This window comes from Convolutriloba macropyga, chromosome 6, assembly GCF_964194025.1.
Source record: "Convolutriloba macropyga chromosome 6, txConMacr16.3, whole genome shotgun sequence".
In the NCBI taxonomy this organism is placed as follows: domain Eukaryota; kingdom Metazoa; phylum Xenacoelomorpha; order Acoela; family Convolutidae; genus Convolutriloba; species Convolutriloba macropyga.
The window spans coordinates 42,160,296-42,186,145 of record NC_134473.1 but is presented as its reverse complement, the minus strand read 5'-3'; the positions used below and the strand labels follow the sequence as shown (position 1 = coordinate 42,186,145).

General features: G+C 35.0%; 1 protein-coding gene across 1 annotated transcript in view; it reads left to right on the top strand.

Moving 5' to 3' along the window:
• LOC142341325 (aromatic-L-amino-acid decarboxylase-like) overlaps positions 1–16,494 on the top strand; it is a 101,394-nt gene extending 84,900 nt beyond the window's left edge. Inside the window, exons 7-14 of the mRNA XM_075392249.1 lie at positions 1,252–1,314; positions 2,019–2,185; positions 6,272–6,342; positions 6,414–6,433; positions 6,995–7,093; positions 7,483–7,584; positions 14,095–14,247; positions 15,311–16,494. Of these exons, the coding sequence (XP_075248364.1) occupies positions 1,252–1,314; positions 2,019–2,185; positions 6,272–6,342; positions 6,414–6,433; positions 6,995–7,093; positions 7,483–7,584; positions 14,095–14,247; positions 15,311–16,144 (1,509 nt within the window). The 3' untranslated portion in view covers positions 16,145–16,494. The remainder of the gene's footprint in view (positions 1–1,251; positions 1,315–2,018; positions 2,186–6,271; positions 6,343–6,413; positions 6,434–6,994; positions 7,094–7,482; positions 7,585–14,094; positions 14,248–15,310) is intronic.
• Positions 16,495–25,850: the final 9,356 nt, after the last annotated feature.

Genomic DNA, 25,850 nt, shown 5'->3' with positions numbered 1-25,850 from the left:
CATAGAGTCTGTGCGTCAGTTTAAAGACGTACTTTCAAAACAAGTAGATTTGCTTGTTGCAACTAAGCTTTTCTATTGTCCCTCCTTTTTGCCTACTAATCGTAACCTATAAAATAACATAAAATCATAAAATGACTAACTTCAAAAGTTTCAATGCGGATTGATTTGGTTAAAAACATTTTTGCTAGTTTCAAGTCATCGAGTCAAGACTAATGGTGCCAAAAGCCCTTTTATTTTGAATGATTTCAAAAAAAAACTTGTGATGAACACATAAAAAAAGTGATAAATTATTCAGAAGTCATGTTCTAAAACATTTTGATTCCCTTGCTGTCATCCACAAAATAATTAATTGTGAATTAAGATATAAGCCTATATAACGTTGGCAAATTTCTCAGAATCTCTGTGAACTAATTGATGTTTACGGTTCTTCACATAACAACGGCTGCATTATGTGTTTCTGTTTGAGCTGCAAACTGACCCTCTGACATCAGTTATCTCGAAGAAATTTTGACAATAACTTTCATAGTTATCTCAGTGTCTTTTCTGTTTAAAAGGATTGTTATCTCGCAGAGCAGACAGCTATTTTGTAAGCGTCTTGGCAGGAACACGGTTATCGCTCAAGATTTTTGCCAGTCAAGATTTCTGTCATAGTTTTGTGTAATCTTTTAAGAGTCTAGCCAGATCATGCAACATAATAGTCATTTTTGCGCTAGGGAATTTCTGAGTTTTAGTTTCTTTTCTTTTCCACTCAAAATATTGAAAAATTCTGTTAGCTGACAGCAACGGTTAAACATTTCATCGTGTCATATAAATGCTTTCGCAATTTTCCTGAGTGAAATGGAATATTTTAGAGAAAAAAACATGCCAACGTCTAAGTGAACGTTTTGGAAAATTAATTTTCTATTTCTACACTTGCTGTCCCTTGAGCCAATTTCTTATTGTTGCATCACGTTGTTACGCTCAACAAAACGAAAAAAGAAAAGAAAAAAATTAATGAACTATAATGTATATTCATATATCGATTAAAAACCAAAAAAATGAACCAAACATATGCTCTATAAATTGAAATCAATTTGTTTCACTTTAAGCGAGTAATTTTTCAGTTATGCTCTTTTTTATGTTCTCGGGGTGCCCGGGGGCCACTTGTCGGCAACCCGAATGGGTCTCATGATAGAGGAGTTTAGTCGCGGATCTCCTCCTATGTAATTGTAATTAATTTGGGTTTTTAATAAAATGGGTTTTTTTTACCAGGTGTGTGCAACTCTTGGTACCACTGGAATCTGTGCATTTGACAACGTCCTCGAAGTTGGACAGGTGAGCATCAACAAACACATACTAATAGTTATAACTTAATGTGGATGTTATCAGAAGAGATGAAATTTTGCATTCAGCACAAAAATTTTACTTAATTATGACATCTGAATTCCACTTTTGGTAAGCTTAAATGACGAGGGAAAATATGTGTCCGAATAAAATCGAATACTTAAAATGAATGCCGTCGTGATCTTTAATCCTCCCTCCCCATTTAGGACAGAACAGACCCGAAAAATTGGTCACCGGTTGCTTTGACAAAGCAGTCTTATGAAAAATTCAATTTTGTTAAACTCCAAAATTTTCACGGATATTATCACGCAATTTTTCATACAACAGAACATGATAAAAGATTCAATTATATGAGAAATCATGTCGATTAAAAAGGTTTATCTAGCTTATTCTCGAAACAATTAAGCTATTTTTTAAAGAAAAATCAAGACTAGTACAAGTTTTTCTTATGTGGCTTCACTAAGTTGTTGTGTCTCATAACAGCGATTTTACCTTTTAATGCGTTTATATTTTGAATTGCCATGCTTAAAATATGCCATATATCTCTGCAGTGCAAAACTTGTAATGTTGTAGTTTTAAGTATAGGTAACGAGATGTGAGCCAAATATTCTCAGTGACTTCAGAGTCACACGCAACTTGTGATTCTAAAATAGTCGACAAAAAATTGCCAGTATCTGCTCTCTGATGTCTTTTAGGTGGCCCGTGAGAATGGATTGTGGACGCACGTGGATGCAGCGTATGCTGGCACCGCCTTCTTTTGTCCGGAGTACAGACACTTCTTATACGGAGCAGAGACTGTCCACAGCTTTGCATTCAACCCCAGCAAATGGATGATGGTACACTTCGACTGCACTGCATTCTGGTAAGAGAAGGGCCTGCAACCTGCAATACATCATACCGGGGGGGGGGGGGGAGGGTTGCTCAAGCTTCTTCTCCAGTAATCTCCTTAGTGATTATACAAGATGAAAAAAATCGAAAGATCAGTAAACTAGCAATCATTTTTCTCATTCGCCTGATTTCCAGCATGTATGTGTGTTATCTAAGCTCCTATAAAAATGTCTTTTAATTTAAGTGATCTCATTAAATCGATAAAACGTAGTGAAAAATTTGAATTTCAAAGAAATTTGTTGAAGTTATTCTGTTTTCCGATTTCTAAACGTATCTAAATAAAACAAGGATGCTGGTTAATGTGCGTTCGCACATGATGTTCCAACCCGAGCTCATCTACTTTTTTTTACTTGATTGTCAACCAAATGAAGAGATAATCAAAATAGGTTTTTGAATTTTAAAAAAATCGTTACACAACCTAAAGACTAATTGAATTACATAATGCCATGCATCATTACTGCATTCACGAGATCTGCCATTAAAAAGACTACGAGAAAAAAAAACAAACAACAAAATAAGCTAAAACCAAAAATTTAAGGCAAAAACTCAATATCTTAATTTAAAAGCACCTAGTAACAACGTCAAGATGCAATCGGATAAAACCTTAACTGCAAAAATTTAATTCTTCCTAACTATACAGCACATGGAAATTTTCTTTAATGAGAATAGGTAAAAGTCGTCAAAAAGAAGAACAATGAGGCAAAATTCAAAAATCAATCAACATTTTTTATACCAAATAGTTTCAAAAGTCTTAAAGATCATTAGCTTTCAACAAATTCTTGATAAGTTTACTAAAAAGTCATTATGAAAGCGATAAGACCTGTCTTTGGTGAGACTAAGCCATCGGAACGGACTAAATATGCAGAAAACCTCAAAAAATTACAAATAGTTTGCGAAAACACAAGTAATTGAAGCCATTCAAATTATTAGCTATTAACTGCATATTAAGTTTTTTTAATTATATTTTTATTTATATTACTTCCTTCAACTGACAAAAAATACTGAAAGAACAAATAAATTCATTTGCGCCACATTTGAAAATCATTATTGGATCTGTTATTACGCGAATATACCACTCACAAATCTTTTGTGAAAACGCATATTGTCAATTAATTAAAATATCAGTTAAGACGCCATATCAGTAGACCTGTTAATGTTTGATGTACAAGGAAATGGATGGGAGCTCTCAATGATGAGAATAAGTTACAAGTTAACGAAAAGAACAACAAAAACTGACATTTTGAAAAATTTTTGAAATTTTGTGAAATCATAACCTTTAAGACTATTTGCTTTAAGTTGACTGCTTCGGGTAATATCTTTCAATCAATCCTCAATTACAAGTTTATTCGACTGTTCAGTAATTTACGGCTAAAGAAGAAAAAAGCAGGCAAAAAGAGCAGATACAAAAAAAATTGAGAGAGAAAAGTATCGAAGCCGTTGAAAAGTGAACTTTCCAGTGAACACTTTTCTGTTTTCAATTAATTCGTTAACAGCATTATGAATTTTTTAAGTAATATAACTTCAAATTCAACATATATGAACCAACGCATTAAAACCACGAAATTTTTGAGAAAACCCGTAGTATCAACGCCATTGAGTTCAATAGCTTTCAAGGAAAGCCCAGAAATGCGCTAAGTTATGACTTGATGGGACAAAAAGGATTTTTGTCACTCATTTTTCATCACTAAGACAATACAATAATTCATTGACTATGCAAACAGCAACAAATACAGAAAAAAACCAAAAATTGACAATAAAAGTGCGAGAATAAAGTATCGAAGCCATTCAAACCATGAGCTTTTATCTGAAAATTTCATCCACGATCCACTGAACGTCTTCGTTTAGACAAGGGGAGCTATTAATATTTGGATCAGGCGACAAGATTTCAACAGGAATCAAAAGTACGGAAATATCCCAAAATTTTAAAACTTTTATTGAGATCTTGTGGCATCGGAGTTACAGAACCAACAGTTAGTAGATAAAACGGCTAACTGATTAGCTTTGGTTGCAGTAAAAAGATGGGGGTCCTATCATTACTGTGATTGGCTTACAATTCATGAAGATGAAATTGTGATCAATAAATTTTTAAAAAATTTTATCAAAATCATTTTTAAAGTCTCAACAGCCATGAGCTTTCTACTGTCATTACTGAGAATTACTTGCAATTCACGGAAATAAGTTTTAGATCGGCTAATGTTTAAAGTCTTAACAGCAATTAAATTCAATAGCTTTCAACGGAAGTAAAAAAATGCGCTAAATTATGCCTTGATGGGAAGACTAGGATGTTTGTCACTCAAAGTTATTCAATAAGAGATCACAATAATTCTTATGACTATGAAAACCACAACAAATACAGGCAAAACCAAACCCTCAGTAGAAAAGTGGGAGAAGAAAAGGTTGATTTAAACAATAAGCTTTTCTCTGAAAACTGAATCTATAATCCAATGAACGTCTTTTCTAAGCCAATGGAAACTAGCAATATCAGGGAACTAAGATAAGATTTCAAAAAAACAAAAAATTAGGAAAAAAACATCCAAAATTGTTTTAATAAATTACGAAAACTCGTTGCATCGAAGTCTTAAAACCAATAGTTGGTAGATATAACCACTAGCCCGAATTGTTTTGATTGCAGTAGAACAGAAAGGGGGTCCTTTTATTACTAAGATTGACTTACAGTTCACGAAAATAAGTTTAAGATTGGTTAATGTTCAAAAAAATTTCGAAAAATTATACTTAAAGTCTTAACAGCCGTTATCTGTCCACTCAAAGCACTAGATAGTTTCACTTAATGCGCATTACGAAACCTATTGCAATGTCAACGATTGTATGCCATAGGACTCCAAAATTTTACTAAAACTTCAAAACGAAAATTTAATTTTCATTTAAAATTACGAAAACTCACGAGTCGAAAACAAAAAAAAACATGAGCGAGTCCTTGAAAACGAATTTTTTGTTCATTGGGCTTTATTTGACAGTAAATGAGGTTTGCCAATAACGGAAACTCGATACGAAAAGGTGACTGGTCTCTAGGTGACTTAAAAAACAAAAAAAAATATAAAAAAAACTTTCTATAAAAAACAGCCTCAAATAGAATTCAAATTTTTTATAGTAAATTTTCCAATGAGACAAGAGTTAGTCTTTTTATCGGCTTTCGTCTATTAAGAGCGCGAAAATTATTAGTTTTGTGGCGTGAAATGTAATTTTGAATTAATATTTCTAGAGAAAAAAATCTTAATTTGAAGAAAAATTACACAAATGATGCCATATATGCCGTGTTCACACACAACTTCAATCCTCGATAACTCCTCGGCAAAAAACGAAAATCAAAAAAAAATTTAATTTCAAATTCTACGCTGAACGAGCTTTTTAATGATATCACTCCAATTTCTCTACGATGAAAATATCGATCAGCCAAAATTTTCGGAACGAAAAAGAACATTTGAGTAGAAAGTTGCTCCCCCCACAAGTTGGGTCGGAGCAATTAGCTTTGCTCAGCGAAACTTGAAATCAGTTTCTGAAAGCAGATAAAATAGGTAATAGGCAAGAGAAATCAAATTATTGGAGAAACCAAAACGTACGTATGAAATCCTCCTTTTCGAACTGCTTTGAAATCCTCGTAGTTTGTTACGTATTTTTTTTTAATTTAAGAGATCAGTCATGCAAGTGATCTGTTTAAAAGACATTAACTATTCGCAAAAAGCTGTCTTGTTTTCCTAACCACCTATGAGTTTTCAATTTATTTGTTAAATTTAGGCGAACTGTACAAATGCAGCTTAAAATATGCCATTTTTCTGAAACTAATAAGAAATTGAGCAAAATTTGGCGCAAACTGGTGCAAAAATAGCAGAACAAATTGGTTCTCAAAAATTGGTCAAAAATATTGAAATTGAAAAAATTCTCCTATTTAAGTATTGTAAGCTCTACCTCTTTCGAACTGCAGCCACTTAAAACTCTCTTTGGTAAATTATATTCGATCGTGCAAAATTGACTGTAGTCTAGCACCTCCTCCTACTAAACAATACTTTTCCAAAATTGTAAGATAATTTGAGATTTTTTTAAGGGTGGATGACTACCGCACACTGGAGAGCACGTTCTGCATTAACCCAGTGTACTTGATGCATGACAACATGGGTAAGAAGCGCTCCATTTTTGGAAAAAAAGTTTCAATTATGTCATGCCCGAACGAGTTCTCTGTGTTTCAGACAAGTCTGTTGACTTTATGGTAAGAAACTTTCAATGTACTTACCGAAAAAGAGTCTAGGGATTAAACGCCCACGGAAATAAGCCTCCATTTTAAATTTGAGTTTTGCGGTCGTGACAATTTGTTTGGTTGTGATAGTTTCATATCAAATCCCACAGGCCACTAAGGCATGGCCATGGCCCGGGAGGCATGGCCAAACGCGCTAAATGCTCCGCTCGTTAAAAGTCAAGGGGGTGTTTATTTCCATGGAGGTTTTTTCCTATCTAAAATTAAGTGATTTTTTTTCGTAATTTTTTTCTCGAAATCGACCGAAAAGAATCACGCTCTTATAATGTAATCATAGGCAAAAAAAAGGATAGCAGAATAATCAACAAATTGTTTTGTTCCATCTTGTTACTCTTTTGTTCTATCTTAATAAATAACATCAACTTTACAAAATAACCAAAGCTGTCCATCAACATTTTATCATCAGAAAATTTTATTTTAGCCAGTAAGACTTTTAAGATTCTAGCCAGTAGAACAAACACTTGATGGTTTCAAAGGGTTCTCAATGTATTTTATGTATTTTCCCATTTTTAACAGCATTGGCAGATTCCGTTGAGTCGCAGATTCCGAGCACTCAAGCTCTGGTTTGTCATGCGCTCATTTGGCATCTCTGGACTACAGAGACACATTCGTCACGTAAGTCTTTTAGTCTACCCATTTTGAGCACTCTTGTTTTTTTTGTGTGCAGCGAAAGGCAAAAAAGAAATAATGAAGCGAATGCTTTAAAAATTACAATTTGAAGCGTTTCAAAAAGATTGTGTTCTGGGCTACATTGTGTGATATATGACTGTTAATTTGTCGTCTATTTTTACACAAAATACAGGCTACGAATTTTTATTCTTGTAGACTCACGCGTTGATATAATAATTATTGATAAACACTTAAATTCAAACTTAACTTTGGTTTGAAAAACTGCCAATTTTAAGGCTTTAAAATCATTAGAGGCAGTCAATAAGGTCCAAGTTTAAGGTAGTTAAAAAGGACTTTTTTGCATATCGTTCTAAAGATTAATTTTCTCTTTTCAGGGCATTGAGTTGGCCAAGTACTTCGAGGAGCTGCTTCAGACAAACAAGATCTTCCAGGTGAAGGCTACTCGTCATTTGGGATTGGTTGTCTTCCAACTGAAGGTAATTGTAGCACGCTAAAAGCTTGTGACTTCAACAGTTAAACAAAAAAATATCCTTCCAAATCATGTTAAGGTTTCAATCTTGTACAAATCTTAGCAGGATCTTGTTACCGTATAGACCTCATGTTGAATCTTGATATGTCTCGATAAGATCTGAGCAAATTGTATATAGTTTTAAACAGGTGCGAGGACTTCTTAAGTTTGAACATATAATTGGACGTTTCTATCTTCTCATAACCAAAGCCTTGTTCAACCGAAGTGCAAATAATCTGTTTTGAAATTAACTTTGAAAAGGTTTCCACAATACTCAAATCTGAGTCAACATTTTCTTGGATTAGGACTCAGACTCTACTCAAAACAAGTAGAAGTCTGATATATTGTCTGAACCACAAAGTTTCATTTTTTTTCCAATTCAAAAAAATCTGATCAGATCTCCAATAAAAAAGATATCACCACCAAATGAAGTTGGAATAGATTCTCGATCTGTAACAACATTTCTCACAAAAATGCTCTTTCACCAAATAAAGACTCCAGTGAATTATTGAACTAGAGCTGTTGCCTTAAAAGATGGTAGTTCAAATAGCGATTCAGTGTTTTATAGTAAAACTTCGCCGATGGTAATGTAATCTACTATTGCCTTCACTGAATCTTTTCAGATCAATTTTCTTTTTTATTTACTTTGGTTGGATATGAATGGCTTTGTACCAAATACCGATGTTGTCGATAACATCAAGCTCGGCTTTGTAACCAAGGAACAAGATGATGACTTCGTCTCGTCATTAGCGGCATCCGCAACCAAGCCAGTTAAGGAGCGAAGCATGCCATTAATCTTGTTTGATAAACTCAATTCTTATCAAAAACTGTTCAGCATAAACGGTCCGTCGTCAGCTCCAGTACCTAGTTCAGGTAGAGTCACCTAGCGCCAAGCCAAAAGAACATACATCAACGACAAACCCGTCAAAAGGTGTAGTCGCTTATCCTCGTTCATGTCGTTCATTTGGCCTCATGGTCTCATCTATTCTTCCAGTCAACTCCGACAACTAGTGGAAATTGACTCTTGCGCTAAGCACCCTCTCGTGCTGCGCGTCATACTCTTCCTAAACTTTTTTTAGGCAATACTTATGTGAAAAATCATCATCAAGGCATTAACCAATTGCGTGCTGAAGTAGAAGACCGTTATACCATCCTCAATTTACGTTCCTCGCTACGTTCTAAAAAACAGACTGTGTCTTGTGCCGAAGATTCCGCTGGGCAACGATTCAAGCAATAATCGCTGAAACTCCTGAAGAGTGGCTTGGCTACCAGTTGCCTCCCCTTACCAACACCAGGCTCAATTACGTTGGCACCTTCTACGTCTCCGTTTGTTGAACTATCGAGAAGAGGTAGGGTTTTTTCTTCAATTGTCCGACTACTCGTGTTGTCCATGCTGAAGTTGTGTTTTCCATGGACGCTATTTTTTCGGAGTGGAACAGTTTTCCTTCCGCCGAGGTACTTCGGCTTTGATTTGGTCTGCTGTGATCTGGTCTGGTACGAACTTAAACGTTGTCGAAAAAAAATTTCAGGAACGTCTTAAAAAATAGAGCACTCTCAACATCGTTGCGGAACTTGCGCATTGGGGAATTAAAAATAGATTCAATTCGCTCATGGCTCAGCAACAACGTGTGATCTTGGAAATGTTGATCCGTAGTATCAAAAGGCTACTGAATACCATCATCTGTACTTGTCGCCTCACAGGCGATGTTTTGAGCACTACTTTTAGTTAATTGATTACGGACTGAATTGACGTCTGATAAAGCTTGTAAGTTTGGACCCTTCCGATCTAGGCGCAAAAACCTAATCAATTTTCATTTGGAAACCATCAACGACCAGCCAGAATTCCGTCAATTGTTGGCGTTGACGAGTTTGATCATCGTAATTGGTACACTCGCGCGGTCCTACACTAACGCAAAATGCGCACATGGGCTCAAGGAGTATGTACCATCTATGAACTGTAGACCTAAGAGGCAGACGCCCGACAATCAACATCTCACGATTGGCGATTAAATTTGGATATTTGAAGAAAGCAACCGTAGGGGTTACCGTCCCACTGCTCGAAATGGAAACTGCAGTACAGTTCCGATAGCGTCACCCGCTCCGTCTTCGTGCACCTGTTGTTCGAATTGCTCGTTTGTCCACTCGCTAAGTTTGTCCGGATCCTCCCAACATTTTTTTCCGTGCCGGAGGTTGTTACCGAGTAGATGAAATGAGCAACAAATGAAACTACGCAAATCTATGCAATAAATAGTTTATTGCGCCATTTTTGTTCACTATGTAAGTTTTATAAAAAAAGTTTAGACAATCAGATTCGAATACCTTAAATTGCGCTTGAAGATATTTCTATTTTACGTAGAGAGCTGAGAAAAACTGCACATAAAATAATTTTCTTTGAGCCAACTTATAAACTAGATTCTCCTTTTAGGACAAAAAGTTTAAGGCTTTAAAAACATGCCAGTGACGGAGCTGAGCCAACAATCCGCTTATACTTAAAACCTGCCAAAAAGATGCATCTGGATTTGCGGTGTGTTTTTTATGTGCTTTTTTGCCTTAACTTTGCGATGTTAACACGTGCTTTGTCATAGCGTCAACACTTGCCTGAGTATGAATTGAACAAAGAGAAATACGAATGACTGTTTGTCAGTTTTTTTCTGAATGCATTGAAATCGATAGAAAAAAATAAAAAGAAAAGATTGGTTTACAACACTAGTCAATTATTAGCAAAAAGCTTTTGGGCGAGGATTTTTATTGAAGTATAAAGTCAAAGATAGAAATTGTTCTTCCCTCTGGCGGGCCAGTTTCTGTTTGCACGTTTATGGTGTGATTGAGTACATACATGAACGAGTATTAGAGTCCCCTTTATCAGTAAAATCACATCATCAAGTCCATCAATCAGTCCTAAATTTTTTACTACTTCAACACCAAGAAACCTAAAAGCGAGTCTGTAGACTCTATTGGCATGCTCTACGTGGGCAATAAATATTTTCATATGGTTGTTTTGGATAAGCATAAATATTTTAAGGTCCACGTTCCCAGATGTAATTGAAAACCAAATAAACTTGTCAACTAAGAACTAAATTATAGCAATCGCGTAAATGATCGCGCGATTTTTTAGGCTGTATAAAACCTCTTTCGCCTGTTGATAAACACGTGACACATTCTGGTTTATTTCAATTTATTTTCACAATATTTGTTTTCGGAAGGATTTGAATTTCGTCAAAGCTCTAAACACAAACTTCTAAGCTCTTATGGGTGGCGGCAGAATGTGATTATTGTCCTTTATAAGACTAGATGACATACGACAAAATTTAACATTGGAAAAGTTTTTGAGTAGTAATTATGTTAAGTTGTCTTGGCGACGTTCTCCGTATCCTCAAAGTTGAATGAATCACAAAGGCTGAGTTTTGTACACCCGGGCTGAAGGCCAATTCTTAATCAGTACTGATTCAGTGAAATTGCAAGTCTTGGATAAATACTTGCATCAAAAAACAAAATTAATATATTAAAAGAGATACAAAAAATTTTGTCGATGAAAAAAATTTAATTGAGATCTGGCTCTTGCAGATTGTAGGACAGTTTATCAACAAAGAAACTGCGATGAAATGTTTGCAAAGTTTAACAAAACTTTTGACAACACTCGAGAAAATGCACCAACAGAGAAGAAATTAGCTTCCAATAAATAAAAAGACTACTTCAGATAAACATTGGATGACAAAAGAAATTCAGCAGTTAGTTGCTGAGAAACATCGTTAATTCAATGACTACAAGTTGACACCAAGTGCTGAATCATTTTTGTCAATTAAAAAGTATCCCAACCTTGTAAATTGAAAGATAAACTTAAATCAATTTTCAGAGAATTTTTTTTACGAAAATTGAAACCTCAAAAGAGAAATGGAAGTTCATTAAGGAAAAAATTGGAAAGAAAAACAACAATCCAAACATCACTGAAATTGATCAAAAGAGTAAAAAACGAAAGACAAAAAATCAATATGTGACGCATATAACAGAGTTTTCAGCAAAATGGGCATCTACAGAGGTCGGATTGTTCCATTGAACGTCGGACAAATAGAGCGGAAATTTCAAAAGTTTTTATTTAGACCTTTTACTTTGAAGAAAATCAATAAAGTTATTGACAATTTAGACAACAACAAAGCACCAGGGCCGGGATACATCAATGCTTGGGCAAGATCTAAGAACGACACGGGTGCTGCGTTCTTAGATCTTGCAAAAGCCTTCAATTCAATTTCACATGAGATCTTTCTCCAGAAAGCTGAAAATTTCAAACTCTCTCTATCAATAGTTTTACTTCTCAAATCTTTTCTCGCAAATCGAACACAATGCGTAAAACTGGGTATTGACTTATCAGATAAAATAACTATTGATCATGGTGTTCTACAAGGAACTATTTTAGGGCCTCTTATCTTTCTGTTATATGTCAACGATTTTTCAGAGAAGGTGGAAGGTGAAAAAGATGTCGTTCAATTTGCGGATGACATTATTATTATATTAAAATTTGAACGTCATGAAAATATTCCACAAAAAATTGAAAAAATATTAGAAAAGACAGACAAATACCTGACTGCGAAACAATTCAACTTAAAAGCCGATAAAACTGAAATGTTATTCTTCACAAATCATACTAATTCGGATCCAGAGTTTTCTTTTAAAGAAGAAGTTATCAAACCACCCATGCCCGGCGTTATCTGGGGCCACAAATTGATTCAAAGCTAACTTTTGAAAATAACCTGAACTCAGTTTTAAGAAAAATGGCTAATGCAATTCTTTCTTTGTATCTTCTAAGAAGTCAAATTCCTTTGAAAGTAAGATATTTTGTTTTCAAGTCAGTTGTACTCTCTCATCTTTCTTTCAGTGGAGTAATCCTTCAAACTCTTACAGCGAAAATTATATACCGCATAAACAGGCAAATTAACTAGGGAATAAAGGCTCCTTATTTTTCACAAAAAAACTGACAACTCCATTGATCTTCTCATTAAGGATCGTATCCCGTCAGCCGAATTGTTTATCTCAAAAATTAGCCTTATGAAATTACAAACAGATATAAGACACTGAGAAACATCCGAGAAATTTAATGTGTTTACTAGTCGCCATAACGCTAGACAGAACAAAAAAACAATTCAAATAATTATAAAAAAGAAACCGGAAACGAAGTGGAGTAACAAATCTTCAATCTTGAAAAGCTTTCAAAAATTGATTAAATTGCCCTCTTCAATACAAAGTTTTAGCAGTAAAATTTTCTTCAAAGATGTTTTAACCGAGTTTTTGCTCGATTAACACAAGAAATTACCCGTTAATAGATAAATAGGAGCCTTCAAATCCTAATTTTCCCTATGAGAACGAACAGCTGCAATTTGAAGATTATTATATTAAAAACGCTGATTAAATTATTAAACATTTCAAAGCATGCAGATATTTAACCTTAGGGTTATATTCTTAGTAATTTACATGTTTCAAAAAAATACTGAATCAGAGCTCTTATTATGTCATTTTTTAGACTTGGCACGTCTTTAACCAAGTCTTAATGTCTCAGCGAGTTTTGAGTGAAGTCTTGGCCAAGACTTGACAAGTATTGAGCATGTCTTGGTCAAGACTTGAAATGTTTTGAGTAAGTCTTGAGCAAGTCTCGGCCAAGATCTGACAAGTCTTGAGCAAGTTTTGGCCAAGACCTGACAAGTCTTCAGCAAGTCCTGGCAAAGACTTGACAAGCCTTGGCCAGGACTTGGCAAGTCTTGAGCAAGTCTCGGCCAAGACTTGAAAAGTCTTGTGCAAGTCCTGGCCAAGACTTGACAAGTCTTGTGCAAGTTTTGGTTCAAGTAGTTCGCACAGGTTTATTGTTGGTTATCTTTCGTTTGGCAACGAAAAAAGAAATCCTCCACTTACATTGACCTGCCTCAAAAACTCTCCATAGTGAAAAAGAGACACAAGACAACACGAGCACTTCTACAAAATTCACTTGAAAGAGAACGAAAAAACATCGCCCAAAGATACCAGTCATGTCCACTTTCTTCTACCAATTGAAAACAATGGGGCGAATATATGGGATTTTTGAAGTTGGTACATGCTCAATTCGGAAATAGCATGATCAGATTAACAAATTTCTCTTAAAATTTTTTTGACTGGTTTTGCTAATTTCGAAATGCATTAATTATACACAATTTCTCCTTAAAACTCGATTTTGAGTAACTGCGCAATAATCAAAACTTGACTCAAAACTTGCCAAGCATTGGCCAAGACTTGACTTAGACTTGAAAAGTCTTGAGCAACTGTTGACTTGTTTACGCAAGTCATAAGACTTGAAATAAAACGTGAGCAGTACTGATTTGTCAATTCAACACGCGTATTTCTGGAGAAGTACTGATCAAGACTTGAAACTCGTTCAGGGCAAATAAAAACGTTTTACTGAGCTGAATTCTCGTATGAACACTTTATAAAATTAGAAAATTTGAGATTTTTTTCTAAGAACAACAGTGGCCTGACGAAGAAGCTGTTGAGTGAATTGCTGGCAACCCGGAAGCTGTACGTGGTGCCGGCAGTGCTGGATGGGGAGACCATCATCCGGTTCACGGTCACCTCACCAGCCACCACCCGGGAGCACATCATGCAAGATTGGAAGGTACGCTAATGCATCACAACTCATCCCCTTAAACAGGAACCAGAATGTGTTGCCTATCTGAAGACATATCTGCCAATGATATATGCTGAACTCTAAGGCTATACACAGGGCTTCGTTTTTCCTGGCGTCTTTTTTATTACAATAAGTCTGCATGTAAATACGTCATGTTAAATAAGCTTGGAAAGCCATATACCCCCAGAATTCACTGTGAAATTTCTGTACAAATTTTTAGAAGCTTCTCTTTGAAGCCAGGTTTTTAAATTTTTTTGCGACATTTTGGTGGAAAATTTTTGGTGGATTTAGTGGAGCGTAAATGATTCATTATTTTATGATATCCTGCTTATCGGACTTGATCAATTACGATTTCCTTAAAATCATGCAGAAAGCATTCATGATCCTGGTTATAATATATTGATCGCAAAAGGTTTCTTGTTAGTCATATTAGTCTCATAATTGGTTGTTCTTTTATGGTCTGCTTTTAATCACATAAATAGCCGTAAAAATTATTGGGATTTCCAGTTAATAATTCAAAGATCATTCGAAGAAATGGCGATTAAGAAATGATATGATAGGAAAGGCTCTTTGTTTCCAAAACAATTAGGAACATCTGAAGGTGAATTAAATTGTTTGAACAAAGTATGCGGTAGCCTCTAATTCGCATTATTGAAGCTTTCATAAGAGCACATTTTTTTCGAAAAAGACCCATGAAGAGACCGTTCATTGAGACTTTCTTTAAATGTCAATACATTTTCTAGAAGTGCTTTATGGGTCCATAGACCGTCTAGGTTGACCTTTTTGGGTCTATATACAGTCGAGGCTCTCGCCAAAGTCAATGTCTTCTTATAGCCCATACGTTTCGAGCACGGTCTCTCCATAGACAGTTTTGGTCGAGGACGGTATTTTCATGAGTCTAGATCTGGACTAGGGTTGATTTGTATGATATCCTAGATTATCCTTGTCTTTGTTACCAACAATATGTTTCAGACTGAAGTTATATCAAAATTACAAAACTATTGAACTTAAATTGCTAAAGTTTCGATTTGCAGCATCACTAATTTTTCAGCTAATTGAAGAAACGGGACTGAAAGTGATTGCAGAGGACTACGAGAAATGTTTCTCGGGCGAGTGTCTACTTTGCAATAAAGACCGACGACAGCAACTCGCACATCGTCAACAACTCCAGCAGAAACAGGAGATATCCCTCGGAGACGTCGAGAACAACCCTGTCATCAAGGTCAACGGGTCATCGACTTCAATGGACCTCTCGGGAGTCCTCATAGATTTGAACAGAAGTAAGGGTGACCACTACAGAAATGTGGTTCCTCTAATCGACAGTTATGGCGAGAGTACCCTAATTGGGGATCAAAGCGGTCAGATGGTTTCCGGGATGTTCAGTGAGCAAGGAGGAATTGTAGGAGCGAATTCGGGTGTGAGGAAGTTCTTGACAAGCAGCGGGCGAATTGAAGTTGGGGGTAAGAACACTGGCACACCGCTTCCGGAGTTGTCAGAAGAGGGAAGTCATTTGGAGGGCAGAATGGGGGGCAATTGTCACGTAAGCGACGACGAATTGTACTGTCCATCGGATCGCCATGACGAGGGAACATCCGGACAGAATTCCGGATATAACTCTGATTTCGATGTCATCGCAAATGAGAAAGAAAGTCGTGACGTAATCAATTCTCGCGATTTCGGCGTGCAAAACACTACTCCGAATGTATTTGACTTCGACGTCCAAAAAGTCAAAGGTCAAATCGGGGAAGCGGATAATGATGAAATGAAATGTTCGTCGCCAAAAATGAAGATGAAAGAAGCCAAACTTGGCAGTCCTTCACTGTGGAACCGAACCGGAAGTTTTATGGGCAAGTTGGGCAAACGAATGGCTAGCATGTCGCCATAAACAATGCCACACCCTCAATATATTATTGCAGAGTGACTGAAATACCATATAATCCTATATTTACATAATTTATATTAAATCATATAGTAATACTGAAACTGATTAAATCTAAATGTCGTCAAATTGCACTGCGCTTAATCAAAACACCAATGAAAGCGTTGCTAGTTAACAGATAACTTATTACAACTCACTTACAGCAGCGCTTATTTTCAGTGCAGTAGAAAAAACTAGAGCAATAATAATAAAACGATCGATCCAGACATAGATTAAATATAGTTATGCATTGTTTGAGTTTCATTGTTTCTCTCGCTCTAAACATTTGAGTTCGAATTGAAATGTTTGAAATTCTTTTCCGGTTTATAAGGACAAATTTTCGGTGACGCAAAACTGCTCCCTTCTGTACCTAGTTTTCTTTGTATATTGTAGGATCCTTAAAGTAAAATTTGAAGCTACAGATCAAAAAGCACCTCACCCCCCTTCAAGTTTCGTGACTAAGCGACTCATTGATGTATTGTAAAATACAAAAAGGTAAGATTTGTTGGCCCAACTTCAACGTAGTGTGGTTTAATCTTTTGGTTACTCTTCAATTTATTTTGAAATTTTGTTTGAAGGATAAGGCAGAACAGTGGCAGGGTTTTGGTTATGAGCAGCTAAGTTAGTAAAAAAATACCCATCACTAACTAAAATGGTCATAGGGATATATGTGCATATCAAGCTTTCCACATGTATAATTGAAGATATATTTCTTCACTGGAAGCCTTTCAAATGAAAAGCAGTAAAAATCTGTGCGTTAAAGATCACATAAAATTCGTAAACCTCATTTCTACTGCGGATGAACAGCAAAACTTGTCTTCTACCATCTCTGGAATGATTGTATCAACTTCATATTGCTCTTTTTTATATAAAAATTATTTCCAATAGATGTGAAAATCAATCGTTCGAAGAAGCGTGAAAATGCAAGCTCCCAATTGGATTTCGATTAAGTTAAACAGCATTGGTGGGTTACGTTGATTCTGAACTGATGATCAAAAGAACTCGCACGACAATAGGTTTAAGGATTTGCGCCCAATTCTGGTCCAATGGGTTAGTTTCGGAAACATTAAAAACTGAAAAGTTTTCCTCTTTTGAAACTTTCGCGTGCGTGTCTTGTTGTTTATTTACTCTCTATTTAGTGATTATGGCAACAATTTACAGTTCTTTTGCTAACTGAGCCCCTAAAAAGTGGAAGCTTGATTCTTGTAGTAAAAATTGCATTATTCCGTTCCATTTATTCTTTTAATTAACTGGGAAATAATTACCACCTAATTAACCAACTAATTACTAATAAATCTATTCAAAGAGTTCAAATTTTCTCACTCCCCGCCCACTCAAAACTCATGTTAAAGATTCCGACTTTTTGTTGTTTTTTTGTTGCTTTGTTGAACGGGCTTTTGAAGTTTTTGCTTGCATTAAATTGTTAGTAATTATTTCTATTCGTGCTTTCATTTCAGGTCATAAGGTTGATAGAAAAAGTCATTGATTGACAAAATTTAAAAAGCAATTGTTAGTTCTAATTAAAGTAGTTGTAGTTTGAGGCTTAATATTCCCACAAAAATGCAAATTCGCACTCTTATCCTTTTTGCTTGTATGAGGCAATTAGCTGACATCATAACTGCAAAACTTTGGGGAATGAGTTTTAATGGTTAGAACATTTTTCAATATTTTACTAAATAACAATGATTTAATGCTTAACACTGATCAGCACAGACCCAAATATATTGCTTGTGTCGAATGATTCCTAAAGATTCAGAGGTTTTTATTGCTTACTATAGTTTGAGACATCTCATCGATTTTCAAATTGCCCAAAATCTTATGTTATTACGCAATATAAAACCTATCTTGAGTGAATTGTTACCGAGCATTATCTGACATAACTCTTATCATTTCTTGCAAAACTCATTTTTTTGTTTATTACTCTGTCGTACACAAACAGAATTGTGTACTGCATTTTCAGACTCAAGTTAGCCTCCAATTTTTCAAACAGTTGTTTTGCGAGGCGAGTTTGCTTTACCAAATTATGCAGAAACAATCGCTTGGCAAATCTTCTCACTGAAGACGACTTTTAGTGTAAATGAATTAGTTGGGCAACTGTACTCGAGAAGCAAAAGTAAGAGAATGAATTTCAGTAGTCTGAAAATTGTGAAGAAATAATGATTCCCAATGAGGAAATATGACAAACTCAGACATACGAGTGAACAAGCCAAATTAACTTAGGTTACAAATGATTTAGACTTGACTTCCTAAAAACTGACCTTCAAATAAAATAATTATATCGTATATGAATTTACCTGCAAAAGATTAAACACATGAATTAGTATGTACGACACTTCTCTCTCTTGTTAACAAAATTTTGAAATTGCACAAAACAAAAATTTAATTAACAATAAAGCTAAAATATTTATAATTTGTCACTGGTTAAGTAGCAACTAAAAATATATGTACCGGTTATGATAGCTAGTAATATTTAGCAACGTAAATGAAGTTTGTTCCTCTATGTACAGTTTTAGTCAAAGTTGGTGTTTTCCTGTTTTCCTCATCCAAATTGAAGTTATCATCAGGGCTGTGACCTGCCGTGAGAGTTATTGGGCCTGTTGGTGAGAAAATAACAAAGAAAAGTGAAGGAACGTGGTCGGGGATTGGTTTGACTTGAGCTGCTCTATCCACAGTTGATTGGATAATTGATAGTTGAAAAGACTCAATGTCGCTTGCACGTCTTTTCCGCTTGAAGTTTTTAGTCAGTTGGGAAAGCATAAGTTTGTTGACTCCCCACTCCAAATGACTCATCTTAATAAAACCCATGAAAATTTGGCTATTTTCTGGATCGTCTATCCAAAACGATGAGTAGAAAATTAATTTGCTTCTCAGGTGGCAGATGACTGGGGTGTTTGTTTTAGCTGTTATCACTGTTGGTTCAGCCGGGGAAGGTGGTATTTCATTTTTTCAAGGGTTTGAGGGGCAAGATTGATAGGTACTCTTGGCATTCGGCCTTTTGGCATACGCACTCTTCTTGCACGTGAGGTGATCAATCTGTGTAAGGGTATGACACTCGCGTTGTCGCGTTTTCTATGCATTATCTTGCAATACTGTTTTGAATTCTTACAAAGTCTTTTATACGGTTGCCTTTTTTGCTTCTGTTGTTTTTTCTAAAAATCGGGGGCGGCGCCTATCATTTTTCGTTCTCATTAAAAAAGTTTTCCGTACTTCTCAATTTCCGGATTTTGCAACATCAAGATTCCTTACGTTTACATCTGGGTTCGCTGATTACGGACGTTTTTTGTCGATTTTTTGCACGACGGAAGCTGGGGTCAACACCTCATACCAACCATCCAAGTTTTTCTTTGATCTTTCATGCGAATGAAGTTTGCGTGAGAACCTAAGTTGGACAAGCGATTTCTTTAGGGGTGTTGCGTCGTGTATGTTGGCTGATTTTTGAAATCTAAATTTCTCACCTGAGGCTTGCGGTTCTCAGTTTTTTGCCTCTTGGGTTATCTTGCTCATGTTACGTTCCAATTCCTCGTCTTTTCTATAGTGATTCCAGTGGCCTCTTAGAAATAATTCGTTTGAGTTTACTGTTTCCTCCTCTAACTAGTATTTCAGTACTTTACTATAGCTGAAGTTAATATCTTTATTTGAAATACTAATATTGATGAGCGGGGTTGAAAGGGCGACGGCCAAAACGTGATTCAAATGACAAGATCTGTGTGGTTTTTTGTTTATATAGGCGGAGCGGTTAAATTGTTGATTTAAGTACTTTTTTATGTCGAATGAGCTCTTTTTTACATTCATCTTTAGAAAATTTTTATTGTTACTTAATTGCGGCGGGAAAGATTGGTATGTACTTTTAGCATACGTAATCTCCTTGCGCGTGAGTTGATCAATCTGTGTAAGGGTATGACACTTGCGTTGTCACGTTTTCTATGCATTATCTTGCGTTTCCTTTTTTGAATTCTTACAAAGTCCTTTATATGGTTGCCTTTTTTGCTTCTGTTGCTTTCTCTAAATGTCGGGGGCCGCGCCTATCAACGTGTTCCTTGAAGTTAGTTTTTTTTTCATCTGGAGTCGCGAATTTTGCAACTTCTTTATCTCTAACGGTTACCTCGAGCATCACCGGTTCGCGGACTACGGACTTATTTTTGTCGAACTGTTGCACGATAGAAGCTGGGGCCAACACCTCATACCAACCATTCTTTTTCTTGTATGAGCATTCGTGAGAATGATGTATGCATGTGAGCGTAAATTGGAAGTCCCATTCTTGTAGGGCTATTGCGGATTGTGTGTTGGCTGATATATGACGTTTTGATTCGACACCTGAGGCGTTCCGTTCTCTATTTATAGCTGTGTGAGTTGCCTTGCTCATGTTACGTTCCAGTTCCTTGTCATTTCTGTAGTGCTTTCAGTGTTTTCCTGGTAGTAAATCGCTTGGGGCTACCGTTGCCTCATCTAAATAGTATTTATTTACTTTAACATAGCTAAAATCAAAATGGTTAGTTAAAGTACTAATATTAGTAAGCGGGGTGTAAGCGCAACGGTCAAAATGTGATTTGAATGGCGAGATCTGTTTTGTGTTTTTTTTTTGCATATAAGAATGGATAAATTTTTGACTTAATCGCTGTTTTGATGTCAAATAAGTTATTTTTTATTTTAATCTTTTAAGACGTTGTTTAATTGTGCAATTAAGACGTTCTACGAAACCAATTGCTCAATCATCAATCGTCGGTGGTGGAATTAAGGTTAATTGTTTTTTGAGCAAATATTGTTTATTTGATTTCCGATAAGAACCAGGGCCTGATCAAGTCTTAGAGATCCAAAAATATAAACAAAATTACAAACTTGTTCTGCAAAACGATTTTAAAAAATAGTAGTATTAAACATTAATAAGTTTTTGAATTTTCATTTTCACAATCGACATTAAGGGTTATCAAATTTTTGTTGTAATAATATTATTGCTCTAAGATCTCCCAAGATTAACTCCTGAATGACTTTCTAGCGAAATTCACAGACTAGAGTGAAAAAGTCTCGAAAAACAAGATAACAGGGGTCCAAAATCAAGCTCTAGCCAGTTCAATAATTTCTAGAAAATTGAATAACTTCTCGTCAATATTAACTTTTTTAGACCCTAACTCTAGTTGCTTTGCTGTTCATCATTAAAAAACTTTTTTGCATAATTTTTTACTCCGAAGAAAATTAGCTCACCTCACGTTAAATTCTTACGACTGCCTTAATAACAATGATTAGCGTAAGTTCAATGATTGGTGGAAAAAAGTTTCAAAATCTGTTGCTTAACATACGAACAAAAATGGTGCAGTAGATTTTGGTTGTCAGCAACTAACAATGTTGCAAGGTTTTTGGATCTTCCACTAGAATGTATTGTAAATTAGCCAACCCAAAGGGAAGAAAATTTTTAGGTCTTGTGTTTGTTTCCTACTCTGTGCAGGGGAATTTCAGTTTTATGCAATGTGTCTCTGATCAGAACGCAGTGTTACTTTCATTTGACGTTTACTTCCATTTGACGTTTACTTCTTTTCCTTGATGAAGCAACCGAACTTTTACACAAAACAGAGATTTGATAGTGAACTTTTCGTATTGGAGTTAATTGATCACTATTTCAAGACATGTTATGAGAATTTTTTTTAAAAAATCCGCAATAATGGCGTGGCACGAAATGTTAGGCAAGAAACCAAAATCAAGGAATTAGTTCGACTTTTCTGATCAGTTCCATGATTGTACGCCACCTCCGCACTGTCCAAAAAAATAGGAGAGATGGCGCCAAAAAGATGCAACGGGAAAAAAAGTGTCGAATATAGGGACAACGCTCTGTTTCTTGCACAGCGTTAAGGAGACGTTCGCGCTTTCAAAGTAAAAAAAAAATGATCGCAAGACCGTTTTTCTAGGTTAGCAACAATCGGGCTATGCAAAAAACGATTTGATCTTTAAGATTTAGAACGCTGTGGTGTCTTGGGTAGTGACAATTTTATACCTGACGAAGTTGCGCTGTCTTATTCAGAAATCAAATAATATCTGCAAAAAACGTCTACCGTAGCCTTAGCTGCTCACCATCCTGTTTCTTAAAAGGTAGCAGCAAAACTTGTAGTACCTTGCGTTTACATTCAATTTTACTCAATAAATGACAATCAATCATGGCTGAGACTCGGAAAATTAAAAATTTGTTGCTCTGCTGCATAACAAACTTTCATAATGATGTTGAAAAGTATCGACCAATTTAATCCTTCAGGAAACTATAAGTTGAGTTCAAATAAATTAAAATACACTTGAATGGCCAACAGATACTCATCCTTTCTTTTTTCATGTGTGGTAATTTTTCAAATTTGATGTAAACTATCACATTAGGTATTCTGTTATATCGTCATGAAGCTAACAGTACTGTAGCTCAAAAGATTTCAACATTTCAGTTTTCTTTCTTATCTAATTTTCCCATTTTTCTTTTTTCACTGTATCGAAATGCGAGGGTTATTGCGTCTTCGATGCATCATTTGTTTAACTTTTGATAGTAAAACTGTTTAACAAGTTGATCTTTGTACATGGTGTCAAAAAACAGCTCGTTTTCCAATATATTTTCCTCGAAATGGCGGTAAAGAAAGGTTTTCAAAAACTGAATCATTTAAGAAGAGTTATACCCCGCGCCACAAAAGAAACTGTCAAATGCACGTTGGTGAAAACATATATATTCTCTGCGGTCTTTTATGCGTCAAATGTCTGGAACCCAGGACCACAGTATCTTCAACGCTTGGAAAGACTGCAGAGATCATGTTTAAAATGGATAACTTGCCGTTCTGTTCTGGGTGACAAAGAATACGTTGAGAGCCTAATTCGAAATCGCCTATTGCCAGTCAGTTATTTTCTAGTTCTTAACGACCTAATTCTGCTTAACAAGATTTTATTGGGCTTAACTTCGATGAATGCGTCAGAACACTGGTCAATAACTTTCGGTTGTCCAAAGACCAGATCAAGCGAAAAGATTTTTATTGAAGCGAGAAAAACATTTCGGAAACGTTCTGAAAATAATTACTTTAATAGAGTAGCCCGATTCAATAATTCTTTGTCTCAACTTAACAGTTTCGCTAACTATTCACCACACAAAGATCCATGTCAGTTTCGAAGAGAAGTGAAGAACTTTTTGGAAGGGGAGGCATTGAAAAGATTCAAATATAAAAGTTACCCTTCAGGATGGAAAGTTTTCGAGAAAATTTAATTATTGAAACTTGATTTCTCCCCTAATCTGGGGACTACCAAGCTGGTTGTAACCATGTTTGGTTGAATTCAATTTTATTATTATTATTATTATTATTATTATTATTATTATTATTATTATTATTATTATTATTGAAATGTAATTTTCCACATTTGAGTAAGTATCGTGGGGCAGATTTGAGATTCGATTGTCTTAAATTAAGTTATACTATTCTTACTTCGGTTTTAGGCATCGACGTTGCTGATAAAATACATTGGGAAGGTCAAATTGAAAGCAATCATAGAAGCTTGTCAGACATTCTATGTTTTCCGGTTTTGATAAACTTCGTGCAATTTTACTGTAGTCATCGCAAGAATGTTTGCCGGACTTGAGTTTTCTTTGAGCTTACGGAGCAGCCATTTTGTATAAGATTACAAGTGTGTTATGGAGGAGGCGTTTATAATCAACTTCTGGATGCTTCTAACACGCTACCGATACCGTATCAGTTACTCGAGTAAAGTGTCCAGTTTTTTTTTCAAGGCTGCAATTTCAATGATCAACTATTTTATAAGTGATCATTGCGTAACCTCCGGAGTGGGGCAAAATACATTACAAAAATTCAATTCAACAAAAATTAAAGTCTTTTTTAATTATTGTTGATTGCATTGAGGCGTCTTCTGTAAATCTGTTTGACTTATAGGTTGCTGCAATCAAGACTTACAAATTATTTTTTTCTAATTGTTTTTCGTAGATCAAAAAGTGATTTGTTTAACAGTTCCTCTTGATATATCAGTGTAGTGGGGGCTTTTGAACAAGTGAACTTTTAAATTTCTTTTTCTAAAATAGTAATTAACCGTCTTATTGTGTGAGAAAATTTTGTTTCCAATTCAATTGATTTCAATGTTGATTTGTTCGAAGCCTCTGACGCCAATATTTGGTAAAATGAAACCTTTTCTCTCTTTCTCTCCCGTTACGGAACGCAATGCTAACTTTAATTTCAAATTGAGGAAAAATGAAATTTCACATAGAGGAATTATGCATTTTTAATGAACATGAAGATTGCGTGTTTTCAATTCTTTGTTCTAAATCCAAATTTTTGCATGTTTTATGTTAGCTCTTGCTGGATGAATATATATATATATATATATATATGAATATATATATATATATATAATATATGTATGTATTATATATATATATATATATAATATATATATATATATATATATATATATATATATATCTGTATGTATGTATATATATATATATATATATATGAATATATATATATATATATATATATATATATATATATGAATATATATATATATATATATATATATATATATATGTGTATATATATATATATATATATATATATATATATATATATCGTTTAAAAACGACGATACCGAATCTTTTTCGCGTTAACAACGACAATACTGAATATCTCTTACGTTTTAAATCGAAGATACCGAAACTTTCTTTTGTTTGAAGAACGACGATACCGAATTTCTCTTACGTTTTTAAAAACGACCACAATAATTCTTTCCTATGTATGAAAAACAACGATACGGATTCTTTCCTATGTATGAAAAACAACGATACCGAATCTTTCTTATGTTAAGTACTGAACAAAGACGACGATAACGACAAACAATTCTTAGGATTTTTTGTCGTTGTTGACTAGAAGAAAAACGTAGATACCGACGATTTCTTTTGTTTAAAAACCGACAATTTCTCTACTAGGGATAGCTACTAACGTAAAACAAAATGACGCACAAACTGACAAATTTTGAGAAATCTGAGTCGTACCGTTTGTTCAAAAAAACAATAATCCATATAGCAGTGTCCTGGTCAGATTGGCGACACTTTTCACAACCAGAACAAAAGTTATATGATTTCTTTACTTCTGTAACTTTTTTATCGTGTTAGAAGCAAAACTGGGGCAGACAATGGTATTGAAAACCAATTCAATGAAAATTCAATTCCTTTATGAAAATGCTAGACTATTTGATTAAAAAGGCCACTATTTTCGGCATAGTAAGTATGAAACCACACAATGATGCAAAATTACCTTTAATGGCTTTTACAGATTATTTGCTCTAAAGATTTAGTTTATAAAGATAGTTAACATTTTTTGCCCATTTCGCCCTGTTCTGTTAACGATTTATTATTTTTATTGACGAAATCAGCGTCTGGCTCTTTGAAATTGGCCGATACAATATCATATACAATCAATTCATATGAGCTTTTGAAAAATTACGGGAAATTTATGCTCTCTAATCACACGCCATTTATAATTTTCGCACTATATAAAACTGAGACTGCTGTTTTTTGATTAACTTGAATTCTCCAGAGCATGAGTTATAGAGGTAAGGAAAGTCTTCCCCAATAGAGACCGCATGATTAACTTCTAGTAAAACAGGAGAGTCTGTAAAATTAATACAAGACTAAGCTTCATCTGACAGATAGTTT